The 23,422-nt window shown below is 39.1% G+C and overlaps 1 protein-coding gene across 7 annotated transcripts in view; it reads left to right on the top strand.

Annotated features, from left to right (window-relative positions):
• Positions 1 to 23,422, top strand: part of Tmem65 (transmembrane protein 65) — a 104,799-nt gene that overhangs the window by 21,334 nt on the left and 60,043 nt on the right. For 2 of the 7 annotated variants that reach the window (XR_005486706.2, XR_005486707.2), the window contains 4 exons: positions 5,718 to 5,762; positions 7,291 to 7,397; positions 8,561 to 8,628; positions 12,694 to 12,748. Coding sequence is in view for 5 of the 7 variants with exons in the window: in XM_039079755.2 (XP_038935683.1) it covers positions 5,718 to 5,762; positions 8,561 to 8,628; positions 12,694 to 12,748; positions 13,463 to 13,505; positions 15,835 to 15,940; positions 18,017 to 18,118 (419 nt within the window). In the remaining 2 variants the exon portion in view is untranslated. The other 5 variants (XM_063264121.1, XM_063264123.1, XM_039079755.2 and 2 more) reach the window with 4 other exon arrangements.

Raw genomic sequence — 23,422 nt, 5'->3', positions numbered from 1 at the left:
AAGTGTTACTGTGAATTTCATCATACCCATTTGATGGTTTGGTTCCTATTAGAAACAAAACAGGAATTCATTATGCCTGGGATCATAGTTCTCTGATTATTGTTTAAAAACATCAGTTTTGTCTTTGTTCTCCTTCATGAGTTCCTTGGTAGATGAGACTGATTCGTGCTGCTGGCTCTGCTCCCCAGACAGATGCTGGGTGGCTCTGCAGTAGGCAGGTGTGCAGACGGACACCTTTGAAAGAAAGTGTCTTTAAAGGAAGATATAGTAAAGAAGAGTTATAGATTAAAACTCGAGCTATAGAGTAAACTCAGGTTTATCCTTTTGTTGTTGTCTTGTCATTTAAAAGAAAGGCAGTTGGAGCTTGAAATTTTTAAAATTTCTTTCTTTCTTATATTTCATCTACATCTCAAAACATGAAAATATTTTCATAGAGTTTGACCTGAAATATAAGCTACATTTTTTCCATTTTTTATTGGATATTTTTTATTTACATATCAAATGTTATCCCCTTTCCCGGTTTCCTGTCAATAAACCCCCTAAACCCTCCTCCCACCCCCTGCCTCCATGAGGGTTCTCCCCCACCCGCCTACCCACTCCTTCCTGTCTCCCCACTCTGGCATTCTCCTACACTGGGGCATTGAGACTTCACAGGACCAAGGGCCTCCCCTCCTATTGATACTGGACAATGCTATCCTCTGATACATATGTGGCTGGAGTGTGGGTCCCTCTATGTGTACTCATTGTTTGGTGGTTTAGTCCCTGGGAGCTCTGGGGGGTCTGGTTGGTTGTTATTGTTGTTCTTCCTGTGGGGTTGCAAACCCCTTCAGCTCCTTCAGTCCTTTCTCTAACTCCTCCATTGGGGACCCCATTCTCAGTTCAATGGTTGGCCACATTCTTGGCACCCCTGTAGCATCAGCCCTTGAATGGCTAAGGCCAGAAGGCCACTAGTTCTAGTCTAGCCTGGGCAGCTAAGTGTGACCTCCATCCCAAGAAATGGAAAGTGGTATGGTGGAGTTTATTAGGCATACTTTTCCTGGGAGACATTTTATAGCTTTAGTGTAGTCTTTAAATCTATGTCTTGCTTTTATTTTGTGTTCAATAACACCACAAGGAAATGCCACTTAATGACTTTTCTGATGAACACAAGAGACTTAGGTATGGAATCCTAGGTATGAAAAAACAACTAATTAAAGTTTCCAATAAAGAATTAATCTGTTATACATTTGTGTAAGTAATAGAAAAACTCAGATTCAAAAATTAGTGAATTTTGTTGTAAAATCACTTTGGCTAAGGCAGATGGATATAAACAAATATTGTTTCCTCTTCTCCAGATAACATTATTAGATAATATATAATCACTACATTTGTTTTTGTGTAGTTTATTTTACTAGTAATTTTGCTGTGAGTACAAATTTATTTGACTTTTTTAGTCTTTGAAATCAGTAGTAAGCCATATGGGCTTTTGCCACTAGAATAAATTGCTTTGGGAATTTGCTGTCAGAAAATTATTTCCTGGAGTAGGGTAAGGGTTTGATGTTTTCAAATGTAAAATTGATATCTCTTCATTGGGAAAAAATGTTATCTCATGAAAGACTTAGCAAAAATAAGATTCAAGAAACCTGGGATTTACTCAACCATGTTTCTCTTGGTGATTGTGACACATCACAGATTCAGCAACTAATGTTGATTTCAGGGGCAAAAGCAATGTGAGAATGTATGTCTTATAATAGATAACAGAAGTCACATGTGCGCATTTTAATTCTGTATAACAGCAAAGTTATATCAAAGTGAAGGCGGGAAATGTTGCCTCACGAGTAAGGGAAAATACTCTGCATGTTTTGAGTGACCACAGGTCAGAGACACTGATGCCTACATGGCAGGACACACTGTGTACTTGTGTGTGTGTGCATGTGCATGTTTGTGTGCAAAGGCTTAGTTCTTTCTTTGCTTTGTCACAGGGAAGTAAGTCATCCACTGCTAATGCAGTGAATGTTGGGAGAAAGGTTTTTTTTATTTTTTTATTAATCATTCCATTTGTTTACACCTCAAATGATAGCCCACTTCCCAGGAGAAAGTTTCAACTCTATTGTTTGTTGTTCTAAAAGCTGTTGGTGTTTTTATTCCTCCACACAAAATAATAATGATTGACATTAGGGTTTTGTTTCTTCAGTCTGTTCTTAATGTGTCCCCTGTGAGTGATAAGCCGGACTGTCTATCTGGTACTGCAGTAGAGCTGACCATCTGTATTCCTGTCATCTCAGGCTGCGCAGAGCCTCTGACCTGAACTGACACACACAGCCTGCCTTCCTGTGCCTGTAGAGCACAGTGTCACTTGATTTTCTGCCGTAACCTTAGGTTTTATAATATTTTAATGTAAATCACATTTCAGCTGTGAGTTATGGTAAAATCTGTCAGGAGTATCCTAGGATTGAAGCAGAGGTGAGCTCTAAAGTGAAATATTCGCTTTACAGTGGTTAGGTCATAGGGTTTTACACTAGTACAAGCTCAGATCTAGGACTACTATCCTCAGTATTGTATATGTCTATTGGATTTTATTTTATTATTTTATTTTTGAGACAGGGTCTTTCTACATAAACATAGAGGGCCTGGAACTCACAGAGGTCCATGTGCCTCTGCCTTCAGAATCCTGGGGTTAAAGGTGCACACCAGCACGCCCAGTTTTGTTTGTTATTTGAGACAGGGTCTTCCTGTGTAGCCTTGGCTGGCCTTGAACTCAGGTCCACCAGCCTGTGCTCACGGTGCTCTGCAGGGATTAAAGGCAGTACCACTACACTCCTGGAAGAATTTCCACCAATGAAAAAGCCTCTTGGATATTTTCCAGTATAGCAAAAATGAAAACCTAATTAGCTGGAGTTCAGTTCATTAGAATCAACCTTCAGTTAGTCATTTCCTCTCCCACCAGATGCCTCGTTAGACACAGAAGGGAAAACAACTAAGCAATTGGCTAAGAATTCAGCGTAAACTTTTTAGCTATAACCAAGGGGTCCTGGAACCTTAGTGGCAAGCACAGTGTGGTACACCTTGGATGATTCTTTGCTGGCTCCGGGTGATTGGCACTGTGCCAATCTGTTTGTCTGTCTGTCAGTCAGTGATTGACTCAATGCCTAGAGATCTCTGTATGAAGCAGATGGGTCAGAGGGGCTGAAAACCCTGTGCTCCAACCATGAAGCTCAGGCTCTAGCTTCCTGTGTGGCCTGGGTTTCTTCTCAAAAAAAAAAAATTTTTTTTTTTAAAAATCTGTTTGCCATCAGATCTCTAATTCTTATTTTTAAAATACGTCTACATTTTTCTTATTGTTTTGTTTTGTTTTGTTCTTTTCTTTCTTATCCAACTTGCCATTTTCTTTACATGAGTGGAGTTTAAAGCTTACATGTTTATGTAACAAGTTTGAAAGCAGCTGGGTTAGGAGGGGAAACGTTCTTTCCTGACTCACTTGTGGTTTGTATAGTGGCTCTGTTCAGTGTTACATTTCCTAGATGTACAGGGATTCAGCTTCCCAGGGGATTTTATTGTGGTGTAGCATCTCAGTCATCAAGGAGTGAAAACGAGCTATTCCTTGGGTGGTCACAGTGTTTTACAAGCTGTCCTAGTTCTCTGGTTTGTTTCAGTCATGCAGAAAACTGGGACTCTATCTTTTGTTACATTTTTTAAAAAATCAACTTTTTTTTTATGCGCATGGGTATTTTGCTTACACACACTGCTATGAGCTATGTCGATGTAGTTCCTGCTGAGGTCAGAAGAGGTTGTCAGACCCCAGGGGACTGGAGTTACAGGTGCTGGCCACCACTAAGTAGGTGCTGAGAATTGAACCCTTTTGGAAGAGCAGCCAGTGCTCTTAATCACTGAGCCATCTCTCCAGCACCCTTTATTAATTACATTTTCAGAAATCAGTTTCTGGGTTGGGGATTTAGCTCAGCGGTAGAGCACTTGCCTAGCAAGCACAAGGCCCTGGGTTCAGTCCCCAGCTCCGAAAAAAAGAAAAAAGAAAAAAGAAAAAAAAAAAAACCAGAAATCAGTTTCTTAATATTAAATTACTTTAGTATTTGTATAACTACAAATTAACTGTGTCCATGAAGGAAGTTGGCCTATAATTTTCAATTTTTCTCCATCCTTTTGATTTCAAGCATTGAACCTACAGCTTTGTTCTAATACACAACCACTCTAGCTCTGAGCTAGAGCTCTGGCCTGCTCTATATTTGCTGTTATGTGCTAGGCTTTGGTTTTAGTATTATTCTTTTCTCAAAATGTGTTGGAAAATATATAAACCACAGCTGTGACCAAATATGAGAGGTTAAAACACACACACACACACACACACACACACACACACACACACACACACACACACACACACAAGCCAAAAAGACCAGAAAACAATCCTTGAGGGAACGATTCATCTTGGCGCACAGTTTCCTGTGGTTCAGACTGTGTGTTGGCTCCAGTGTTTCCAGGTGGCCATGATGGCAGAAGGACAAGGAGCAAAGCTGCTCACCCGGGGGTGTCTAGCTAGCAAACAGACTGGAAGGGGTTGGGCACAAAGAAGGTGTCTCTTTCCAAGCATTTCTTCCAATTAGGACCCACACCCTACTTCCACCCCCTCCAGTAATGCCACAGTTCCACCACTTGCTCAGTAAAGGGTGGATCCATTGAGGAAGTCCGGGCCCCAGTGATGTAGCACCTCCACAGAGCCCCTCTCTGAACCCAGCTGCACAGGGAACCAAGCTTTCTGTAATGATGCCTGCTGGGGAAAAATCTACGCAGGCTCCTCTCCGAGTTACCAGTTATTAACCGTTTCAACTTTCACAGATGTAAGATGTTCTACTTGCATTTTGTAATAATTCTAAATTTTTCCATGACAGACATGGTACTTATTTGCTTATTTGTTATAATTATTTGTTATAATCATTTTGTGATAATTATGTTTTTACATGGCAGACATGATACTCTTGTTAATACTTGGAAAAACATTGTCATATATTACCTATTGCCTTTCAGCTTTCCTGATTACAGATGAACTGTCTGCCATACATTATAAATAGCATATTATTGTTTGCTATTTTAGATAAAAAACATTATGTCTTTTTAGTGCTTTGAAAATTCAAAAATTCACTGTATTGTTATATGGAGTTAATTGGAGGACATTACACAAGCCTGTAAAACCATTACTGTAATGACATTGCCTTTAAAATGTAATTTCCAAGTGATTGTGGTGGCACAGGTATTTTAGCTGCACTTGGAATGTGGAAGCAGGAAGACTGTGGATTTGAGGCCAACCTGGACTGTATGACAAGACTCTGTCTCTAAATAAATAAACAAGTACAAGCATATTTGGGGGTCTTTTTTGCCCTCAGTATTAGTTTGCATATATTTGTTAAGTCATCCTGAGTTTCCATATTTTCTAGACTGTGTTTCTACTGAAATTGATGCAAATGGACTCCTTGCACCATGATATCTAGATAAAAGAGAACCCCCATGGGTGCGACCCATAGCTTATGTGTGTGACCCATAGCTTATGTGTGTGACCCATAGCATATGGCTGAAGCTGTTTAGTTCCTAGTCTTGTAATTTAAGCCACAGCAGTATTCTCTAAAATGAGTAATTTAAATCTACTATCCTACGTACATTTTCCATTTTGTAGCCTGTTTTATACTATTGTAACTAATTCTTGCACCATACCCTTTCTTCCCCTTTAGAAAAATTGGAAGCTCTACCACCCACTCCAGGACAGCTGAGATATGGTAATGGTTCTCTAATTGTTAAACTGATATGCATTTCTCTTTTGGACCTGAAAGAACTATTTCTTATAGTAGTGTAACAGTAAATTAAACCCTCCTGATAGAGTAATGGGTTGTCCTATTTTTTCATGTAAGAGCACTTTCTAAACTTGGCTGAAGATATATCACCGTATTATGATATAACTAATATTTTTAAATGTTCTTATCATCTAGTAATAAAAGTAAATTTATATTAGAAGTTTTCTTAATCTGCATAAAATATGTATTATATTTTACTTCCTAGGTAAAAGGATGTGTTGGATTTAGTTGGGTGACTGAAGAACTTAATTTTAGATTTAGGCTCACTGTTCTCTGATGCAGAAAGTGCTTCTGGGCAGCCAGCGTTCACAGCAGTAAGAAAGTGCAGTTCGTGTGAGGAGGAGGACCTCGTTACTGAGCTGCACTGTTCTTTCTTTCCTGATGAGGATGAACGCTGCAGGTTAACATGGGAGAGGTGTAAAACAGTCTAGGGTCTTATTGAAAGTCGGTGGGAGAGAATCATTTAAAACTGGTGGTGAACTCAAGTAAGTGGTAATTAAATGGTAATTAAATATTAAATGTCATTTGCTAACAGCTGCTTAGCTATAGAATAGCGTTTGCCAAAGGAAATTGAAGAAACAGTGAGCTAGTAGGAGATCATTATTCACTGGAAAGCAAATTCAAACAACCAGGAAAAAACTAATGATAACTAATGATAGTTCTTTTCCCTCTCTCTCAGGTAGAATGTAATTTATGTTAGAAATTAGTAACTTTCCTCAAACACCAAAATAGTTTAAGAGTTCTTTAAGATCTCTCTTCACAGGTAATCTTTCTGATTCTCCCAGCCCAGATTCCTGATTCTGTGTTTATAGTGCATACAATACTATTCTCATTTCTGTAGGCGATGTTGAGATTAACTGTTTATGCAGATAGGTTTCTATGTCTAAATCCTTTGCAGTGGCAACCAAGTTTTATGTGGGGTACCCAGTGCATCCTTTTTTTTAGTTTTTCTCCTTTGAATTGAAAGTAGTTTTTAATTTATTTGACCAACTTGTTTAAATATAAAGATAAAGGCCTACTCCATAGTTCAAGCTGATTAGTTTGGCAGCATGCCTTAATGTTACTGACCAGGCCTCTCCCAGGATAAGCAATCAGCATAATCTTAATTTAATGCCATTAACATCTTATTGAGATGCCATCACATCATTCAAATAAATGCCAAGTGATCTCAGCTGATTCCGTGTTATTAGCATATTCATGTTTCACAGACCACAGAGAAGGGTGTATCTAGGTACACTCGGATAGTGGGTGACTGTAAACATTCCAGTGTGCCCCTTTGCCTGTAAGTTTATCTGTGGTTGGAAGTGTGTATTTTGGAAGCTGTTTACTATGAAAAGTCAGGATATTGAGTAGGCATCCAAAGGACGTAGGTGAAAAGTCAGAGAAGTAAGTCTGAGTTCTGAGTTGAATCCCATGCCATCAGTGGAACAGTTGACTTTTACCATCTTAACAGCTTTTGCAGTGATGATCACGGTGGGATACTCTGCTTCCTGTCATGAACATTGCTACTATGACAAGTGACACTGAAATGACTGGTTATGTCTATTGTGCCCTTTCGATGTAAGAACTATACACGATGGTGCATATTATTATGCTGAATGTGACATTTCGTTGAGAGTACTTGTGGGAGAGAGTACTTAAAAAAAAGTGTTTATTTTTTAAAATTCCTGCCTAGTAGCATTTTTGGCTTGTAGAGCTCACCATAGCAGTGTCATGTTTTCATAACTTCTGGGTTGTATTTTAATGACATTGTATATTTAGCTACATTAAAGGTGACTCTGAAGACACTAGCAAATATAACCAGCGGGGTAAGGAAATGTAGTATAAAGCTCAGATTCTTGATGCTTACTGGAAAATGTAGTCAGCTGATCTGACACTTCCGTGCCTTAGTAGTTGTAAAGAGCGGTTAGAATCGTCTTTTCCCGTTCCAGCTTGTAATCCGTGACCTCACAGCCTCCTCCAGTTGTCTAACTATGACATTAGCTTCTTTTCCAGGTTAGTAGTCCTCAATGTAATTAGTTATTTTTGAGCATCTGCTCTGTCCTCAGCACTGTATAGTGTGCTAAAGAGGCAAGTTTGAGAAAATGAGGTGGGATTATAGAATATGTTTTGCTACTTTGACTTTTAATATACCATGTTTCAGGTTATGCACCAGATAGATGACATGAGATGTGTCTTTGGCAGGAAGAGGCCTTCAAGCCACTTTCTGATATGGAGCAAATTCTGAATCTTACAGTTTCAGCAGCACTTGGGAATTCTGATAGGTTCTGAGATGTTAAAGGCTGCACATAGATGTCAGGTGAAGTTGAGGTAATTTCCTTTCCCTAAAATTTCTTTAAAGAGTTGATGAACTCCCCTGGAATTTGAGTGCAGGCATTTTTAAAGATTACTATTACAAACACTGAGATGAGTAGCTTTGCGATGGTCCTCAGGCAGGAGAGAGAGAGATAGACTGGCATGTGTCAGGTACGTGAGGTCATTGTATGTTTACAGATTTACTCTTCCATGAACTGTGTGTATGTGCATTGCCAGTAAGGAGACATAAAGGCCAAAAGCTGTTTTTATGTGTTATATATTTGTGCGTTATTTAACTTCTGTTAAATAAACGTGCAGCAGCACAAATCCCTGATCATTCTTAATCCTTTAATTACATGTCCTGTTTTGTTTATTCTAAAGTTATCAAGGAATTAAAATATATTTTTCTGTGTTTTGATGTTTTTCAGTATTCTTCCACAATGCGATACCTTTCGTAGGGTTTGGCTTTTTGGATAACGCAATTATGATTGTTGCAGTAAGTCCTCACCATTTGTATTTTGAGTAAATAAAGGGATTAGTGTGCACTACATTTTCCTAATAACTTATATATTATACCTGTCAAATTAATTAACAGTGAACAAGTTCAATTTTAAAGCATCACATATATTAATTATGAAACTTTTGGCAAGGCATGCAGACAAACATTTATGGTTTATTTGATTTTCTTCTAACATTTTTATTACGGAGCAAATGTGTGTGACGTATCTGGGGTTCTTGTGTTGGTGTCTGTTATCGCGTATATATTTTGTATTATGTACAGGGTATTTGATTGGTTCCTAGTTGAATTCTCTCATTCTAGACTATCTTAGGTGTCTGGACATAGTCAAGGCTTTAGTCTCAGCATTTAACCCTAAAATGTCTTCAGATTCACTTTGCAGCCTCTTCCACCTTGTTGCTTTCTGTAGTATAAAAAGTCCCCTTTTAGCTTCTAGATTGCTTTATGGAGTCAACTCTTTTGGATATTAACAGTAAATAGATTGTGGGCTACCTAAATCCCTAGAAGAGAAACTAGCATAAATTACTTATTTCTTTCTATGTACCAGTGTGAAGTCCTAAGGAGGGCTTTTTACTGAGACTCATTTGAAAAAACAATGCTTCCCTGAGTTAGAATGCTGAGAATTTACTGAACTATGAACTATTGTTGAGGAAACTACCCAGAAAGATGGCGGGAGAGAGGAGAAGGTTGGGCGGTGGTGGGAAGGGAGGAGTGATGGAAGAATTTCTGGGGTTTTGGAATTCACCTGTCCTATGAATGAAGATAAATAGATTTAGTTTTAAAATAGAAATTTTAAAAAGTAAATTGCATAATTGTTTAATAGGCTACAGCATTGTTTAAAATGTAAACTGAGCTCATTTGGGATGATGTGGTTGCCACAGGGTCTAGCGTTGCATCCAAATTAATGAGAACCGGGTTTCCAGTGGGTCCACCTGTCCCTTTGGTTTAAAAGAGGTATAGGGGTCACAGCAGCACGAGTCAGCTGCAGTCAGCAGTCACAGTGACTCTGGCCTGTGCACAGCTGGGGTCATAAGCACCTCTGCAGGGCTTCTTGGTACCGTGCCACAGCAAGGCCAGACTTCCAAAGGCTGACACAGGTTAGTTGAGTGGGCCTAAGATATAATTCCAGAATGGTCATTTTTAGGATTATTTTCCTAGTATACATAGAAGAATAAAATTGATCAGTGTGTGTATGAATGTCAGATGAGTATTTAATTATTTAGAAACACACTGCTTTTCTCAGGCTGCTAACATTGAGTTGTCTAAATTACTGTTATTAATACAAAGCATATCTACTTGTAATAAAAGCTCCTTTGTGCTGAGTTTATAAACTGTAGTTGATTGTGTACCCGTGAGCAGGTTGTCTGATAGAGAGCATCTGTGTGCTAAATATTTCAGTTTCCCAACGTTTTAGCGCTCGAAGCCACCATTGTAACACATTTCTATAATAAGGCTCACCTTAAAGACTCAAATGCTGAAATACTGTCCTTTGCTATGAGCACTTGTGGAGATGGCACATTTTGAATAAAGGGGAGGATGTGGGACCCTGTGCAGTATCTTTTAAAAAAGCTGAAGTGTCTGTGTGCAAAGGAACTGTTGATGGGACCTGACCAAACGCAGCCACAGACCCCAGTCACTTCAGTATTGTTGGCTACTTGCTTTCCTCGGGGCTGTGTCTCCTCCCTAGCATATCAGAGTAAAGTGTGTGTCCAGACCTGAGATTCTTAACTCCAGGTTACCAATAACCTGTTTACATAAATCCATCTTCAAGGACACATCTCCAGCTTTTACTGGAATAAGTATTTAAATCTCTGACTTTAACACCCAGTGAAGAGTAATAATGGTTTTGACAAAAGTGCTGAGAGGGTGACATGTTCCCATGAGGTGTTTCACTTGACTAGAGATGAACACAGATGAGTAACACAATGGACGATTCTCTAGAAGGGAACCAAGTAGAGTAATCATTGCCATCTACCAATGTGTCTTTTCCATTTGGTTTGTTTTTGCCCTTCACCATGGTTTAAAGCACAAATCACCTTTTCTCACTGTGGAGCAGATGTGAGTGTTTCAGACAGGGCGAGTTACACAGTCTTCTGCCCTGTCTCACCCTCTTCCTTCTCTTAGATGTCCCTCAATGTCTTTGTACTCAAACTTCTCTATAGTCAACTATGATAGGGTAAAGTAGACCTTCATTGTTGACTGCTAGTAATAATAATATTCAGCCAATATTCTTAGGCTATATAGCTTATTATAATTGTATATTACTGGATTGCTTTTTGTAATTTATAATTTAGTCATTTTGGTAATTGATTTGTTTTACAATTCGACTAGGATAGAATTTTTAAGAATAGGTTAGTTGTAAGGTAAGAGTAATGAAGGTGATAAAGTGTAACTTTGATATCTGCTGTAGATTTATTTGTAATTCCCATCTCATCTATTAAAACAAAAGTTTTCAGAATACAGAACAAAATAAAGATTGTATTTTACTGTAAATACATTTAGGGAATTGTTCCCCAAGCGATAAAGCACACAAACACTTCTTGGTTCTTCTTTTTGAAGATTTATTCACTTTATATATGTGAGCTAGCTGTCGCTGACGCACCAGAGGAGGCACTGGGTCCAGTCACAGACGGTTGTAGCCTCCGTGTGCATACTGAGCCGTTTCTCCAGCCTCCTCTTGGTTTCTTGCTGTTACTCTGTGTAGGGAGCGGTAGGCTCAGGCCTGGACCCTCATGCATGTTAGATACTCTGCACACAGCGCTACATCTTCAGCTCACACAAAGGCCTTAACATTCTTCCTGGGTTATTGACAATGCTTGCCTGCTGTCAAGGGTGCTGTCACACTTAGGATTTACGTGTGCACGGCCCTGTAGTGGTGCTCTGCCGTCTTCATGTTTATGTAAGAAAAATATGTATCTTTGTTATTTTCTCTCTGTTCATGCTTTCCTTTTATTTTCCTCTGAAATCTGCTATTTTAGGTGCCTTCAGAAGTTAATAATTTTATGTGTCTAGGAGAGTGGTGCATCAGGCTGTTTGGTCATATTCAACACGAGTTATGTCTTCAAGGGGTAGGACTGAGCGGAGGGACAAGAGAATTGAGGAAAGTGTCCTCCAGGGTTTGCCCTCTGGGCTAACTGATGAGCACTGGTTTTGTGTACCACACCTGAGGCTTCTTTTTCTTACTATTGGTAGTTAGTTTTTAAAATGTTCACTGCCAGATCTCTAGAGAGTTTAATCTTTATCAAGGATTAGAACTGAAATAGCAAAATAGACCTAGGACCTCCTCTGTCTGACAGCCTGGGAGTCATGCATCCCTGTCACCTCAATGCCACCTCTGTTGTGTGGGTGGGAAGCATGAGCTCCTCCACTTTACCCAAGGGGATGTAAATGTGGGGCCTTCCAATGAGTAGATCCAGTGGGTCCTCATTACTCAGTTCTCAGTGCTGCAAGCCTGTCAGAGTTAACGTTGTCCCACATAAACACATGAAGCCCAGCTGCGTTAATGGTTAAGGAGCCAAAGGTGTTTAGGAAAATCTTTCTAACAGTGGTTTCCCTAGAAAATCATTTAGTCTTTCAAATCTTTTGGTAAGAGTAAGCAATAGAACAATATGTTACAGAATTTAGCATCTATGCATCCATCTTTGTGTTCAAAGAGCTTTAAAATGTATTTCTGGGAGACTGAAAAGTAAAATTAAGAAACTAGAGGTTAGACTATTAATGATGAATTGATTACTACATGTGCTGCTATTTATTTTTAGGAAGGTTCAACTTTAGCAGATGAAATGCAATTGGTTATTTTGTCATGAATGTATATGTATACATAGAATTAGAATATAGAATATATAATAAATATATAAATGTAGAATTAACATAGAATATATAGAGAGAATTAAGTGAATCATCTCATTCTGTGCACATTTATGGATGTTTTCGGGTGTAATTGTATGTTAGCAGCATATTGACTTTGCAGTCTGTTTTTATTAGCACGTTGATATTCTTTTAGAGCCATGTCAACTTTAATTTTTTTTCCCAATCACTTTTCAGGGAACCCAAATTGAATTGTCTATTGGAATTATTTTGGGAATTTCAACAATGGCAGGTATTTAATAATAGCAAATGTTAAAATTCTATTGTCTGCATATGGTTTAAAAATGTCAGATTTAAAAGATATTTTATTTTAAATGAGTTTGCTCATTGAAATGTTTATTTGTTTAGCTATCTTTAATGTTAATCTTCTGTTTCTTAGTTTTCTGTATATGTTTTTCCCCCTGAGAACTTGTAATTTATGTTAGTTAGTGGGTAACAGAACTCAACTAAATTGTCTATGTTAAGGCAATTTTTTCTTATAATTCAATATTATCACCAAATCATTTTACCCTTTGTCACTATTAAGTTATTTTCAAGTTGAGTAGAAGAAAAACTGTAAAAGAAGTACTTTCGTTCCTTTATTTTCTTGAGTTGGGTTTCCTAACTTGGCTTTGTCCTTGAAATACCAATATCCAAATTTCCCAAAGCAAATGTCATACTGAAGACAAAACTATGAAATCTTAGTATGGAAATAGGAATAGAAAATTTCTGCTATAATAGGTAAACACTCTATTAATGGAGGTAGAATATTATACTTTTAGGATTATGCTCCATTTTAAACCCTTGGCACCTAGAGCTATTCCTGAGCTGCTCCCGAATACAGTTGTTACATCCAAGAATAGTTCGACTCCAGAAGCCCAGCACTCAGTGCCTCTCACGCGATGTAATACTGTGACCTTTGCTGGCTTGGCTTTGATAATTCATTGTGTGTTTTTCAAATTTCCAGCTGCTGCTTTGGGAAATCTTGTTTCAGATTTAGCTGGACTTGGGTAGGTTCATCCATGATTTGTTTCTGTAGTTATGTTCTTACACGTTCTTGTTTTTATTATTCTTTAATTAACAAGCCTTTAAAAAGGACAATTATTTTCCTTTGGGTTCTAAAACTAAAAGTTTAAGTTTAATATTTCTAAGTCAGTAGTACTAAATGTTTGGTGGACATTAAATGTAGTCGGGACAATGTGCCAATAAAACTAAGTAGTGGTTCCAAGGCTAGATAAAACCATGCCACTATATAAGCAAATTAGAATTTCTATTTATGGAAGATATATTTTGTGGACATCTACAATGGGAACAGAGACCTAAAAGCAAACCTCTGTCATTTTTCCACTTCCTTTTACTTACAAAAAGCCCAAAGATAAGAGATATGGCCCAAATTTGAGAACACTGACCTGCAAAGGAAATAATGTCTAAGACACACTCCTCCCGCCCCCCTCTCCCAGTAAAACAGTGAACATAGGGTCATATGCACTTATGCACCCCACCTTGAGCCACCCCCCGGCCTGCAGGCATGTGTTTACTTGGCCATTTCTCTTTCTTTCCTGTGGCAGGCAGGATAACACAAACGGAGGACGGCTGCCCTGAAAAGCCAGCTTTCTCTCTTTCTTCCAGGTGGCAGATGGCCTGAGCTGCTTCCTGGGCTTGAGACAGCCCAGAAGTTGGCATTCAGTATTAGGGCAAACGTCTTTCTCTCTCTTGCTTTGTCATTGACATTGTCGTCTTCCTCTCTTCGCTACTGAAGCAGTATATTTTGAGATTTGGATCTAGTAGGAGTCTATTCAGCTCATAGTCTAGGCAGAAACAGTTTTATAAGTGATCTGACCCTTCATATTAGACATCTGCACTTGAGTTTGAGGCTAAAGCTAATTTTAAGGCTTTTGTTTTGTTTTCCTGTAGGGCATGATAACGATTTTATATTCCTAGAATTCTTGACATAAATCTTATCTTGATGACATTTATCTTATCTCTTTGACATTTCATTTTCTATTTCCAAACTTTAGCCTTAATAATTGACAGTATTGAGCTTCTATATAGCTTTCTGATGTATCAATGGAATGAACTGATAGATTTTAAAGCCACTTAGTTTTAGATTGGACTTTTATGAAGAGCTTCTATGTTTGAGAATATTTCTCCCTCTAGTTTCCCTTTCTCTCACAGGTATCATTTATGTGTTCCTGGATGCACACTTTCAAAACACTTCATATCTGAAGCCAGAATGTAGCTTGTGGCTGTTGGTGTGCATAATTGGCAAGCTCTTTTCTTTCTGCTAGTACCTAGAACAAGATTAATGGAAACTTAGAGTTGATCACATTCCCTGTAGGCTAAAGGTTCTAGGCTGCCATTAGGACATTAGTCTGTTGTTATAAAATATAAAAAATAAAAGGCTGCCTTTATCCCCACTAAATCTACACCGCAGTGCCCAAGACATCTGCTGGACAGCGTCATCTCAGTCGGCAAAGCCTCTCACCCGCTCTGCTCCATCCCATATCACACTGCCGAAGGCCTCTCTCTGAGCTGGCAGCCGTCTCTCTACCTGTCCAGTTCCCAAGGCAGGTTTCCATGCCAGAAACACACGTCCCAATTCTGCACGGCCCAGTGTCTCCAGCCGCCGCACACTTTCCTACACTCAAATCGCTACACGAAAGGACACATAACACAATACCCTTTGACCCAGTTGATACGATATAATTGCCCACTTAAACATACACAGCCCTGTGCACATCCATCTCTTAAGCACATTCGTAACAACCTGTAAAGGTGCAGCGTGGAATCTTAACATCCGCCTCCATGTTGTCTCCCAGCTACTCTCTCTCCTTCCCTCTTCCGTTCCCATCTCCTCCTCTTCCCTCAAACTTTTCTCCCGCCCATCCTTCCTTCTCGTCCAATGATAGGCCTCTTTCTATCTTGTACCTGCCTCACCTGTGCATCATCCCACATTAGTCTAATAAATTTAAAAAACTGTTACTTCTGATCATAATTATTAAATCAAATTATATGTTCAAACATTTGCATTAAGTTTGGGGTACAGCAATTTTAGTATTATATATATACACACACATATATTTGTATATATCATGTACCATGATTGCTCTCTTAAAGTAATGATAAAAATTAAATGCTCTTAGTCACTGTGTATCAAATATGAATTTGAAAGTGTTTTAAGCCAGAGTCATCTACACATAATAAAATGGAAGCTATAATTTCCCTGTCTAGCGTGAGCACAGGGACGGACTCTCGTTTCTTTTTGCAGTGATTGGTTTTTACTCTTTGCAGACACTTGCATGTCCCTTTAAACTTTCTCCTTCTCTTGTTCTCTTAAAGCCTTGCAGGTTATGTTGAGGCCTTGGCGTCCAGGTTAGGCCTCTCAATTCCTGATCTTACACCAAAGCAAGTTGACATGTGGCAAACACGTGTTAGCACACATTTGGTAAGTTACATGACTTATAAGCATGAACCCAGTGGTCAGCATGGCAGTTTTGAGACTATCATTGATTTGAGTTTTACCTGGGCCTTGGACATTCTCAGAAAAAAATAATTTGTTATCCCTTTATCTTTTTATTAGCATGCTTGACTGATTTAAAAAAAAACACAAAAATTGTTGTGCAGCTTAGTTAATATGAAGGACTTGAGCACCCAAAGGTTTTGTAATCCTTTGTTCATTCTGGAATGGATTCCCATTTATACTGTGGTTGTTCACTGGTGCTCATTTCTGAGCATTTCTGTGGACTGATAGGGGAGGAAAGGTCAAATAATAATGATTGAAATGTTGGTGGTGGCAAGGATCACCCCTGCTCTAGCATTTCTAAGGCGAGCAAGAGGGGACATAGTGGGAAATAGTGAAAGGGATTTTAACAGAATGGGTGGCGATTGAGGTCTCTTAGCAACAGTCATATCCTAGGGCAATCAGGAGCCAAATAATAGTCTCTCTGTTGAAATATGAATGGACGAAATATTTAGATCAAAATAAGAATTTAAGACTGACTTTATTAGTGTCTGGACAGAACCAAGTTGTTTTTATGGCATCTCTCTGAAACTGTAGTCCCTTTAAAGATAATTTACATAATAAGATTGACAGGTTTGACTATTAATATAAATCACAGGCATAACACCACCACAGCAAACAACAAACTACCATAATAATTGACTGAAATAGTGTAGTGTACAGTATTGTCAAAACGTTGATGTCTACTTTGAAAGTTTTTACAGATACTCCACAATCTGATTGCTAACTGGATGCTGTCCAAGAGAAAACATTCACTTCAGTGCTGCCTATTACAGAGCTAGCATAGCTTCCGTAGTGTCAGAGGGGACTGACTGTGTCTCTCTGTTCTTAACTAGAAGCTCCAGGGGGAAAGATCAACTGTGTCTGGCTGGTCCTTGTCTCTGTTTTAACCAGCAGGGTTTAATATACAACAGAATCTCAGTAACTGTTTGTATGAAAGAAGGAAACTTAATTGAGGGGCTGAAGAGATGGCTCATACGTTAGGAGTGTTTACTGCTCTTGTAGAGGACCCAAGTTCAGTTCCCAGCCTTCAGGGTTCACAACTGCCCATTGCTACAGTTCCAAGGTATCCAGTGTCCTTTTTTGGCCTCTGTGGGCATCTGCATTCACATGCACACAAATAGTTAAAAATAATAAAATAGGCATTTTTAAGAAAGAAAACTTAATTGAGAAGTTTAAATTTGATAGTTACCAGGAATGTAAAATTTGGAATCATTTATAGAAATAAAACTTTAAAACTTCACCATATAGGTTTCACAATGAAGATTGCAAAAATCTTCGTGTGATGTGTATACTTACATAGTTGATTAAGGTTGGCAGATGTGCATTTGCATTTTTGTCAAGTATGAAAGACTCCATGACCATAGTCTATGAAGATGCACAAACCTTAACATTTAAGTTTTAAATCATCAGGACATAGAACCCTCTGATGTTGTGTCTCAATTGTGGGAGTGCGTGGTAGGGTCCTTACCGTTAGGAAAGCTTTCAGAGGTCAGGAACCCACAACTGGGGGAACTGGAAAGTCTTTATACGGGATGTATACGTAAACTAACCTATTCCAAAACACTGCACAGGGCGGAGAGGCAGAGAGAACCACTGTTTCTAAGATGGCTGTATGTGACGTAAGTCAGCATACATGGATTAGTACTGAAGGACAGGATACAGAGTATGGAGTCCAGGGACTGAGAATAACTGGTACATTTCCCCCTCCTGTGTTCCAGTCTTCTGATATCAAGAAACACATATGATTTAAAAATCTTATACTTGAATATTTCTTTGATGTCATGTTGTTTTTTCTCCTTTTCTTTTTAATTTTAATATGACATGTTCTTGAGTGTTTGGTAGCTTATTTTAATATGTAGGTTTCTGTAATCAACAGGATTACAGTTGTAGTGGGAATTGCATAGTGTGTGACGATGGACCATTGTCATCAATGTTTAATCAAGGATACCTCTTTCCAGGCCATGTACCTTTAAGAAATACTCTCCTCTGTTTCCTCAGGGCAAGGCTGTTGGGGTGACGATCGGCTGCATTCTAGGAATGTTCCCTTTGATTTTCTTTGGAGGAGGTGAAGAAGATGAAAAACTGGAAACATCAAATTAATCATCTTAGAATACCTATAAAAGATGTAAACTAATGTACCTCAGTCATTAAATCTACTGTCACAACATTTAGCAGACAGTACCAGTGCATAGATACGGGATCAAATAATTCAGCATGTACTTCGGAAACACTAACTTATTGTGGCTTGGTCTTCTTAAGACATCTTTTTAACAACTACTTAGTATCATTTTATGTAAATTATTGAGATGCTTTTCATCAATGGCTGTCAACATGTTATCTTTTCCTTCTATGTATCAACATATTATTTAACTTTCAGTCATTGATACTGTACTGTACTGACTTGGGGTTTGCTTTCTTACATAACCTGCACGGGATACCTATTTATGTCTTTATTTTTTTTCCCTGATGGACATAATTCAATGCTGAGGTTTCTCCAAATTATTTAAGATGTTTAATATCAGTTAAAAATTGTAACTCCCTGCCTGGTGGCATCCCTTTTGTGGTATTTTACGGTAAACATTTACAATCATATAAATTCATTCAATTTTTAAAGTTCCACATCTTTTCAAAAATGAAACAGTGTTTTAAGTATATCTGACTATTTTAATTTTGACCCACACTGTCTTTAAAGGTCAGAGGTTAATCAGAAAGAACAATTGTCTGGCCCTCCTTTTACATACACCATACACGCTAACAAGTGTACTTATTTCTGATTGGCTTTTTACCTTTCATTTCCCAACTTTGAGCAATCACAGTGAATTCTGGTTTGAGAGAGAAGGCAGCGCTTGGACACTTCCTGTGTCTTAGAGTAGGGTTAAGAGAGCAGGGTAACTAAGAAACCCATAATGATATTTGGAAATTAGGCTAAAAAAATTTTTTTTACAGAAATAGAAAATGGAAATCTTCAAGGAGGTCTAGGGAGTGGATGACCAAGTTCAAGTGGTATTTGGGAAGTTCATGAAGCATCGGTTCTACGACTTTGGAAAGATTAATGTGTTATTTTCTCATGGAATGGAATGAGTCTATGCTCAGAGTCCCAATCGCATTAGATCTTGCTTTGTGACTTTTTTCTGGAAGAGTGTTTTAGAAACAACATGTATTTTCTGTTGCTCTTTGCTATCTAGTCAAATGTAACATGAGGAGTGATCCTTTCTCCTATTTTTGAACTTTTTTCTTCTCTCGTGGCGATCATAGCACAGCTGGTGAAAGCTGCTTGTGTCTGTGTTGTATGTCTGACCTACACGGTCCTGAGAATCCTGAGTATCCTGAGTTTTAGCTTTTGAACCCTTTCCCGCATTTGCTAAAAAGTTACATGTAGCAGAATAAGTGAACATAAGGAAGGGAGAGACTGAAGTTAGAATTTAATCCTGGGGAATTAAAATTATTCATGTCTGCTGAGTAGATGGCAAGACAAATGTCACATGACCATGCTTTTTAAATCTTACTTGGGAGTTTTGTTTGCACAAACTTTCTTTGGGCTCCTTTTAAAGATTTCTTTTCCGTAAGAAATCACGTCACATATTGTTCCTTTTTGTTCTTTGGGGTAACTTAGTCCTGTCCTTTATCATAGAATTTAAGGAAAGATAACATAAAGGTAAAAAGACATCAAATTCTCATATACACAAGTAACATTCTCCTTTGGTCACATTAGCATCACGTGACTTGAGGTCGCAGACAGACTCTTCTGTATCTTTGTCCACGTGTCACACAGACAGCAAGCACAGGGTTCAGGATGATAGACTAGAAGGCACCTTTTACTTTCTGTGTAAACACGTGTGTGCTGGTTTCCTTACCTTGCGTATTGGTGGTTTTCCTGTCTTTGTTTTTAAGTGTTGTATTGTGGTGCTTAACTTTTCTCCTTATTAAATACCATCTCCAGAAACTCGTCTTGGAGTTTAGAAAACACTTTTGACTGTTCATTTCCTTTTTCTTTCTCTTAAAAATCTTCTAGTCCTTATTACCGGAATTTCTGTTAACAGAATTATGCCAGTGTCATTGAAGACTTAAATAATGGAAGATGTAACTTTCACATGAAAGGCATTCTAATTTTCAGTGAAATTTTTTGAATCATGTTTAATCAATAAAATGCTTTGAATCATTACCATACTTAGTTTTCAAAAGCAGACAAACAAAAAATTAAAGTCTCTCTGTCTTTGACCAAAGGCATCGTTTCTCGAGCTCTGGCTCTGACCTAACCTGGTGCTGTGCACAGTGTGATTTCTGAAGGTGGCCCCCTTATGTTAATGACTCCATACCACCCGTGTTGAGCGATTCTCGACACGGAGACTCTGACGTCAGCTGAAAGTGGACTGCCCTGGTTCTCAGAGCAGCTGTTCTCTGTCGGCATTAGAGCTGCCTCGAACTGTGTCATACATAGCTGCTGTAGTACTGTTTGTTCAGAATCCATGTTGTTTGTGTATTATGATTCATTGACTTGTTGATGCATGTAAACCAGGTGCATTTTGTTGCCTCTGTATGTTAAATAGTGACCAATGTTTTTACGAAAGAATTGAACAAAAAATATCTTTTAAGACATTTGGAATGTGGTTTTGATTTTAAGATTCGGTTTTTTTTATCAATCTCAGAGGCCCTGGGTTATTCTATGACAGAGGAACAGATCAATAAGTGCAGGTTTGCTATGGTGTGGCCATGGTATCACAGACACCCCAGTTGGAGCACAGACCTCCCCTTAGAGCCCCCACTGACATGAACCCTGTGGAGTGTGAGAGAGAAATGATTCCATAAAACAGCTGTGAGCGAGCGCTGGGTCATAGTGCCAGGCGCTTCCAGCCCCAGCCACCCCAGACTTCAGTCCACTTCTGGCTTTTTCTCCAGGCAGGACATCAGTAGAAGGCTTTAAATTTTATAGTGCATTTCAGTCTTATTCACATCCCCCCACACCCCCCAAGCTCTTCCCAGGTTCTTTTCACACCTGACTTTGAGCCCCCGCCTCATCCCTCACCCCCTAACCCCCCATCCCCACCCCCACCCTCCACCCTGCCAAGGCCAAGGTGTGCTGACAAATATTCTGGGCCGAGTGATGACCTCACTGGAGTGTGGTTGGCTTATCAGGGCCTGGCTACACACTCTTAGAGAAAACAGACCCTTCCTTTCCCAGCAACTAGCAAAAGACAATACGAGTTTCTGTCTTACACCAAAAGTTTGTGTAAACTGTTTTGAAGTAAATCTGCCTAGTTTTAGAATTCCACTTTATTTATGGACATTTTTATTTTTATAGTTTATAGTGTAATGAAATACCTGGGAAATAGAATCACAGTGTTTCATCCCCACCTCTTTTGAGGTACTCTGGTTTCTGGGAACGATTACGTAATCTGCCCCCACCCCCGTCTAAATTATGTAGACTTAGAAAGTGGATTCCCATTCTTACCACGGATTATTTGGATGATAGGAATGGTGTTTTGGACTCCAGTGTGATGGCGGTGGCAGTAACAACACCATTACCTCCCTTCTATTAACACTGCCTGTTGCCGTGAGCTGCAGTGTTTCACACATATTGCCACGGGTGATCCTATCAGCACTCTGGTGCAGTTGGCATTGCCTATCAGTGGGCTTGGATTAGTTGTGTCCATGCATGTAGCATATGGTCTTATGCCAGAGGACATCATTTTCATGAACTGAGCATTATCTGCTATTTTAACAAAGAAATTCAAATTTTTTTTACAAGTAAGTTTTCTTTAAAAAAAAAAATCTTCTCATGTGTAACTTGGCAGTTCTTATTTGAAATCTCAAACTTGGTGAATTCCGTGAGTTTGGTTACATACAGTGTGCTTAGGGACTGTCCAAGGCACCAATACTTATTGGTTTGTGAGATGGTTTTTTTTCTTGACACAAAGTCTCACTATGCTGGTATCAAATTTAGGGCATTTCTTTTATCTGTGTCTTTGAGTGCTGGAGTTAGAGACATGTACCACCAGGCTCAGTATCTTTGTCTTAATGAAGATTATTCTGCCAAGAACAAAGGTGGGGGAAAAACACAGAAATAAATGCAAACTTAAAATGTTTTTATTTCGGTGTTATGGTTGATAAATGGCACAGGGAGCATGGGGTTATAAAATGCTAGTGTATAAATGGGGTTGTCAGGGAAGACTTGAAGTGAGCATGCACAGCACAGATAGACGTCTGTGCACTCAAGTGTGACAGACTCCAGGAAATCGATGTTGCACTAATCAATATTTCCCTTTGGAGTGCATTGTGAATGTTTCCTTCTTTACTTCACACCCAGTGTCTTCACTAACCCTGAACATCAACATGTTAAGTGTTAAGATGAGTAAACATCGGACGTTAAATGGATAGCAGTAGAAGAAAGTGCCCCAAAAGTGTGGAATGGTGATCTTGGGATTCAGAAAGCCTGTCGATAACCTGCTGGTCAGTACCTGGGTTTGTGTGTGCTCTTGACCATGTGGCAGTCACTTGTGTCCCACAAAGCAATCTATGCTGCTGGTCTATTAAGTTAGGACTGACAGCAGAGTTAGGGTGGTTTGGGCCAGGGGCTTGGCTTTTTGGTGGTTTTGTTGTTGTTGTTGTTGTTTTAGCAATGGAGTAGTGATCAAGACAGTCACATAAGATGTTTCCTTTTGAGGTGTCAAAACCTTGGGGGATGAAGGTGGGGAGGTGGAGGGGGTTGGAGATGTGGGGTAGGGGGTGATGTCTCCTGATGATATAGACTCATGTTTCACCTTGGTGTTTGTATGGAAGCCCATTACACTGAGCATGGATGCCACTGACATGTTCCACAAGCCGAGGTTTGAGGATGTGTGAGCTCACCTCACTGCCTTGAAGGCTAAAAAGGCTTCGGAGAGGTACACCATTTTTCTGTAATTACAAGAACTTCTGGTTTAAGTGAAAAAACATGAGGGAGGGGTTAAAGAGGGGACCCTCCAGAGTAGCTGGATTAAGTAAATATGTGAGATTGTGAAAATCAGTTGACCTTGGTAAGAATCTGCAAACTGTACATTTACATAGTGTTTTAGCATTCACAAAGCACTTGCATAGCTACTACACAGAAATGGGCTTCAAATGGCTGCTAATGCCAAAATAGCAGAAACAAGCTGGGAGGCACCTTAGTCAGGAATAAGGACCTTCTGGGACACTGACCCAGAAGTTCCGGCAACAACACTCTTCTCTGTTGTGTCAGTTCATCGGATCCTATTTTTGTTTTTTGTTTTTTTTTTTTTTTTATTATTAACTTGAGTATTTCTTATATACATTTCGAGTGTTATTCCCTTTCCCAGTTTCCGGGCAAACATCCCCCTCCCCCCTCCCCACCCTCCCCCCATTGTCCCCCTCCCCCCAACAGTCTAGTTCACTGGGGGTTCAGTCTTA

The sequence above is a fragment of the Rattus norvegicus genome, chromosome 7 (genome assembly GCF_036323735.1).
Source record: "Rattus norvegicus strain BN/NHsdMcwi chromosome 7, GRCr8, whole genome shotgun sequence".
NCBI lineage: Eukaryota > Metazoa > Chordata > Mammalia > Rodentia > Muridae > Rattus > Rattus norvegicus.
The sequence above is the reverse complement of the archived record's forward strand: the minus strand, read 5'-3'. Positions and strand labels throughout refer to the sequence as shown.